Consider the following 7,037-nt stretch of genomic DNA (forward strand, 5'->3'; position numbering starts at 1 on the left):
TTAGTACTCAAGAAATAAAATAAAATCTAGTAGAACACTCTGATTCCTGCGATATATTATATGTGGGATAAAATTTGCGACTAGAACCAGTGATTTCATTCATAAGTTTTTTTTTAAGATTATTATATTATGGGCGTAGGTGTACGGTGTTTCGTTATCAACATCTACACGTTTAACTAGACAGCGTAATGCTGATCGATCGCTTCATACAACACAGCTAACGTCAGTCGACTGTGTGGTAAGGATAAACAGACATATGTAAACTAATTCTAGTGCTTCACAAGGTTTATCACTAAGCGCTGAAAAAGCAAGGATATCTGATGGATTATACCTACTACAAACCTTAACAACGTTATTCTCGCGTGAAAATTCATTCAACGGCATGAAAGATAACATTTTTAACACTCTTGGTAAAAATGAAAATTATACGATGAACAGCTTTCATCGTTAGAATAAATTTGAATCGAACTTGCTACTCACTTTAATACCTGTTTCGTGCAAGAAGGAAAAATATTATATTCAAAGTTCGATGAAAAATTACCGTCTACATTTGTAGATTGCGTTCATAGTTTACTGTGGGAATTTATCTTTGGGAAATTCATCAAATAATTTAAAATTAGAAAGAAAGTCCATGTCGAATGAAATCGCCTCGAACGGAATCTGACGAGTAAAGTAATTCAAATCAATTCTTCGCGCCTCAGTTTAACAGCGCGCATAATCTATAACACTCGATTTGTTTTAAGGGTCGTAACTTGTTATTTGATCCCCTTAAATTCCAGTCTTGTCAAGATAACTAATATAATAATTTTTTTGTATAAATACTAAATAATAATATGTAATTATTTATTATGAATATCGTAAGTGGCAGTACATGTATTTTTACATTCCAGAATTTTCATTTCGTGCATCATCCAGCGGTGGAAAATCGTGTAGCGATGGCCACCAAGTTAAAAATAATACAATCGATTCCGAAAAAATGAATCTAACACGACTCGATTGAATCGGTGAAAAATAATCGATTGATCGCTTAATATCAGATGAAAATATTGATTTATCTTTTGCTTAGTCTATCAAATAGGTACTCATAAAGTAAGACAATGAAAATAATTGATACTTTAATCACATAAATTGATGTTGTATCGCGTCGTTTATTGAAGTAGAAAAACGAAAGCCGCTTGTGAGGAAAAAAGTCGATTCAGTCGATAAATCGAGTTTGATGAAACATAATCAATCACACTCGATTAATCGAGTGAATATAATCGATTTAATCGGAAATCGATTATTTTTGGTCATTCTTAGTCAAAATCCTACACATACGCCCGTTACACTTAATTTGAGGAAACGCGCTTTACCGACGGTGATTTCAGCCGATAAAAAAGATCTCTCCTTCAATTGAGTTTGTCAGGTATCCGCAAGAGGGCAGGAAACACTGCGGGACAGTGATTTTCGGTAAATCAGACCGAGTACGCCATCTGCGTGATCGCGACAGCCGCGGATTCGGCGTACGCTTTAAATATCCACCAGTTCAGTCTCACGAAAAGATGGACGGTGGCGGAGCTTACGGTGGAGGAAAGGCTGGGGCTCCTTTCGACCCCATCGCATTTGTCCAAAGGCCTCAAGTGATACTCAGAGCGTTGTGTTTGGTAAGTGAAAGAGCTTTATCGTAAGTCGCGTAATATCACCGTGCGTTTCATCTCATTATGAATCGTCGTTAGAAGCGATCCTCAAACTCCTGTCAGACATCGATTTTGACAGTCGTCTCTTCCTCCACCTCCCCCCGCCCCTGCCCACCTCTCCTCTTCCTTCTTACCCCTTCTCAACCCCCGCCTAACGCCTACACGGGGTTGCCCTATTGATTTTTCACGAATTAATGCAATACGCCCCATGAGATAAACTCTCATGGTGTTTTAGATCCGTATCTAGGTCACGCTCGATTTAATTCGGTGTCGAATCACTTTGTATAGCGTTTTAACGAGCATCGGTATTTAGGGCTCGTCTGTTCTGTCGGATAAGAGCGACCTGTCACGATTCCTGTAATCCCAGACGAAATGTTGCTCATTAAGCGATTCCATGAATCTCCGCGATCGAAGCGGTGTTAGGAATTTCAACAAAGCATCCATGGATGTGTGATAGTTATACAATAATGAGCCTGTTTTTGTTCAGCATTGTTCCCCTCAGGATATTACCTTCTAGCTATAGATACTCAATTAATATATTTATAACTGATACAATTGATGACTAGAAATATCCCAGCTTACAGCACTGCTGCTGTTGTTTGAAAATCTTTCAACTTATACGTACTCTTTAACAATATTCTTTCGCATTTGATAATGTTCTTTAACATACCCATGTATATTGATATAAATATACATACAATTGATGAACAATACTGTGCTTATAAATTTAAACAAGGAATAATAATGCCAGATATCAAAGTTCAGTGGATAATCACATGCATAAGATTTCATTGAACGTTTGATATTGTCAAAACCTTCATTCGCTTGGAAAGAATTAGTAATATTAACAGACTATTCTGTTTCATCTCTCAAAGGGTTTAGGTTTACCCAGAACTTTTATTCACTTGCGGTTACATTGATAACGTGCTATCAAACGATGGTCAAAACTAAAAGCACCACAGCGCATGTATCGTCCAATAGTTCCTTATTTACAAATATATGTTAACATCATAATATTCCTTTAAATTTTTTCCCAGCTGTTTGCAATAATCGTCTTTGGATCCATCAGCAGCAAAGGCTACGCATCAGAGGATGGAAAGGAAGTTTGCCTTTATAATGGAGATACAAATGCTTGTAATTACGGCGTGGGAATCGGTGTTCTAGCTTTCTTGGGAAGTATCGGATTCCTCGCTGGAGAATACCTCTTTGAACAAATGTCATCTGTCAAGACACGCAAACATTACGTTCTTCTGGATCTTGGGTAAGACTGACAATTGAGAAATATTTCAATCTGATGAAAAATATAGTATTTTACCGATTCACCCGTGATGATCGTTTGGTGAGTCATTTAGATCAAGTTTTGCAAATTTTCAAGTGCTTGTGATTATACCTTGTTTCTGCCATCTGATAAAATAATCAATTCTTTTAAAATTAAACTGAAATCCACTGATACTGGGCTTATACTTGGGCCGGATACTTCACAAAGTATTGTTGTAGTTGATACTATTGCACTGAAAAAAAAATTTCCCTGACACCGTATTCTTTTCCTTCTAGAATTTCTGGATTTTGGGCGTTCTTGTACTTCGTTGGATTCTGTTACCTAACCAACGCATGGGGAAATTCAAAAAAGCCTACGGGTGGAATCGGTGTGAACGATGTCCAAGCAGCTATAGCCTTCTCTTTCTTCTCGATATTTTCATGGGTAAGAGAGATAAGTGGGAAGAATTTATTTATATTTTATCTAAATTGGTTGGCAGACGAACATATGTATGATACTATTATTCACTCGACTATCATGACCAATGCTCTGGTGAATATCAATGATATTAATTGTCTCATTTAATGTATAGGCTGGATGCGCCTGGTTTGCGTTCCAAAGATTCAAGCAAGGTACAGATGCAGCTTTTGCTCCAAGTTACGAAGCTGATCCAGTTGGAGGTGCGGGCTACACGAGTTACCCTGATGCTACAGACGCAGCTTATCAGGAACCACCTTTCAATCAGCAGCAGCAGCAGCAACGAGGTATGGGAGACTTCCAAGCACCTGCTTATTAAAGTTATTCTACGGACTTTGAGGGTTGGCTATTAAATGAATAAAAGTAACTTGTGAGAAATTATAATCTGTTTGAAGATTCTAATTCTTCTCAGCGACACCTTGACGAATTCATCACATTGTCACCCGCCAAATTATCCATAGGTGAATTCATAGAACTCTATTGTAGTACTTGTGCTATAAATTATTCATGTTTTCAAAATTTGGTACATCTATATACCAAAAATTATCAAATTCTATTTATCATCAGACAAATATTTTCTGAGATCATATTAATCATTGGTATTCTCGTATGTATTGTCGGAGGTTGGGACCTTTCCTTGAGAATAATAATGCCGGTAATAAATCCTAGAAGAATTACATCATTCTGTTGTTCAAACAAATTAAAATAAAAGTCGTGAAAAACACGCGTCGGATAGTAGTCTTTACAATATAAAGACAGGACTACGCTTTTTCTTGATAGCCTGCTCTGCCGAAGTTTATGAAATAGGATAAGTTTAAGAGAAAGGTGGAGGGGGTGATGAGGAAGAGTTATTTGTTGATATGTGGTTAACTGTTGACCACTTGTACTTAAGTTATTGTGCGCTATTCAATATGAAATAAACAAATATTTAATATATACAAATATTAAGCCGACTAAATCATCATGAAGGCAAACCTATACGACCATTTCTCGACTATGCAACAATAAATGATTAGCAAAAAAATAAAGAAGAAAATTAAAAGCATAAAACGAAGATGAATAGTATCTTATGATTAATAAGTTAGTACATACTGGCTATATACTACAATATATTTTAATGTTGTGACGTGTTCATAGTGACCACAACTTGCATTATTATCTATATCATAAGGTAATTAATGTAAAGATGAAGTAAGATTAGTTTAGTTTCGTTTCGTTTTCTTTTTGTTTATTTTAATACCTATTGTATCATCTTGCTTCAATGACATACTGCAATAGTGTATCGGGGCTTGAGAATAAGTCAGCTATCACATTGACGAATGTATTATGGTCAACATGAGCTAATTAATCCAAGTTTTGAGGATCCGGAAATACTCAGCCATTGATAATTATACAGGTATACTCGCGGTTGATTTAAATGCTTACTTTTCTACTTAATACACTTATTACTTATACAGTCAGTAAAGAATCTCATTGACCTGTTGAAGTTATAATCAGTCGAGGGAAAGTCCAAAGCGGCAAATACTACCTTTATTGTCGATCTCTTATTCTCAAACCCTCCAATGTATTTGGAAACATCAAATAGCTTTAAATTTCTTGGCTGATACAAAAGTTGTTAGATATTACATTGATATGAATAGGCTTATAATTTAACTCACATGTTTCCAAGCATTCATACATACCACACGTATAGCGAAACGTGAAAAAAAATTAACTGTAGAATAAAACGAATATACTAGCGGAACTAACTATAGAACATGTATTAAAAATAATAATATGAGTAACAGTTATTATTAGTAATAATCGTCTTGCATTTAAATGTAGTGGTGTTGAGGGTGCTCGTGCACAGAGATCTCAGTGTTTAGATGAAGCTCTAGTCAAGAATATTCTATTCTGACCAAAAAACCGTATTCCGAATAATTTCTGTGCAACAAACCAAACGTTTACTTGCTTGATTTTAGCCAAAGTTTATCGTGAAAGGAGGAATAAATAGCATGAAAAAGTTTTCTCAAGATGTGATAAAATAATAAATTGCGAGAAATCATACTAGTGAACTTAAGAGAGAAATAGAGAAATAGAAACTGTTGGTCTATGAAATTTACCTCATTTGTTAGTATTATTATTAAGTACCAATCAACACACCGAGCAAGGGTATATAGGAAGTTTTCGTTATATTTCGTATGTAATGATTTTTATTATTGCTATTTAAAACTCGATTTGTGTACTATTTACATTGTTTATAGTAACTGTTTAATTCCTATATTATAAGTATATGGTTAAAACTAAATTAGATGAGCACGCAAGCTGCCATATTATTACAAAAGTACATGAAGCAATACCACAGTGCGTGCACCTAATACATTTTTTGTACAAAAGATCAACTAAAAACAAGAACGACAAAAGCGCTGAATGTATTTAATCCTCGATTGATTCAATTTATTCGTTCGCAATACCTACCCAAATGCGTATTTAGTTGAAAAAAAATTATGATATTCTGTACGTATTTATTATAAGGAAGAAAAAACCCGTATTATTCCAAAATGCAAATAAATGTTACCATCTATTGTGTTAATTACTTTTTTCTTCTACTGTAATTGACAATTTTACATGGCCACCCCAAGTTATTTTCTTTTTAATTTACACCAATCTTATGTACTGAACAAAATCTAGCAGTACAATTTAACTATCTATCATAGAAGCATATAATTATGATTTGTTATCTAATTACAAGGATTATTTAGGAGCTAAATTTATTATTCGATTTCATTGTATGTGTTAAATGTTCAGGACAGCTAAGAATGAAGTTTCAGAGATTGTAAGTTATCTTATGTAGTATTCATATAATCTTTATTGCTGCTGGTAATTGTATGTACATATTATGAATATCATGACAATCCTGTTTTATCGTCTAGATTCTTGAGTATTCTTAACTCGTATTGCGTTGCTTTTTCATATTCATTCATTTTTCTCTTTATAAATTTGCAACATGTAATCTATCAAATGGAAGTCTCACAGACTGCCTATTCAGGTACGACTTGACGATATCACGTGGATTATCATATAGTTACTATCTAATTAGTTTACACTATATTACTTGTCACTATTTACAACCTCATTATTTGATATTCCATACAGCTAGTATAAATTGACATTTTTTCACTAGTTTATTTACACCATTATTATATTCTGTCTAAAGTTATGATGATGTATGATCATGGTATTAGTTTTCTAAAACGCAACTCCATTGTGAGAAACGCTCGCATGTTTGGATCCTGCACCTTGTCCATTATTATTTTCTGCAAATCCTCGTTACTTTCCTCTAAAGATTTACTCAATTTTTCAGCGTACTCAATCCAGACACAGTTGACACAGCCAGACATGCAGCACGTTGTTGGCTCTGTCAAGTCGTCAATTTTTCCATCCAATTCCTCCGATGACAGGATTTCTTTTTGGGCATCTTTCTTCTCGATAGTGTGGCAGTTTCGAGCAACCAGTAATCGAGCCTCACTGTGGAATTTTGTCACAGCACTTTTACGCAGAAGACATGTTAGACAAGATAAGTTCGTTGTCATGACAAGGTACTTGATGTGTGCTGTCAATTATTTTGTTAAATGTCAAAAGTGATC

General features: G+C 34.8%; 1 protein-coding gene across 1 annotated transcript; it reads left to right on the forward strand.

Annotated features, from left to right (window-relative positions):
* The first annotated feature begins 1,488 nt into the window (after positions 1-1,488).
* LOC124403993 (synaptogyrin) lies at positions 1,489-5,925 on the forward strand. Its single transcript, XM_046877785.1, has 4 exons — positions 1,489-1,643; positions 2,714-2,937; positions 3,231-3,378; positions 3,527-5,925. The coding sequence occupies exons 1-4, from the start codon at positions 1,542-1,544 to the stop codon at positions 3,728-3,730; spliced, it is 678 nt and encodes a 225-aa protein (XP_046733741.1). The 5' UTR covers positions 1,489-1,541; the 3' UTR covers positions 3,731-5,925.
* The last annotated feature ends 1,112 nt before the right edge of the window (positions 5,926-7,037 follow it).

The sequence above is a fragment of the Diprion similis genome, chromosome 3 (assembly GCF_021155765.1).
Source record: "Diprion similis isolate iyDipSimi1 chromosome 3, iyDipSimi1.1, whole genome shotgun sequence".
NCBI classification, from domain to species: Eukaryota; Metazoa; Arthropoda; class Insecta; order Hymenoptera; family Diprionidae; genus Diprion; species Diprion similis.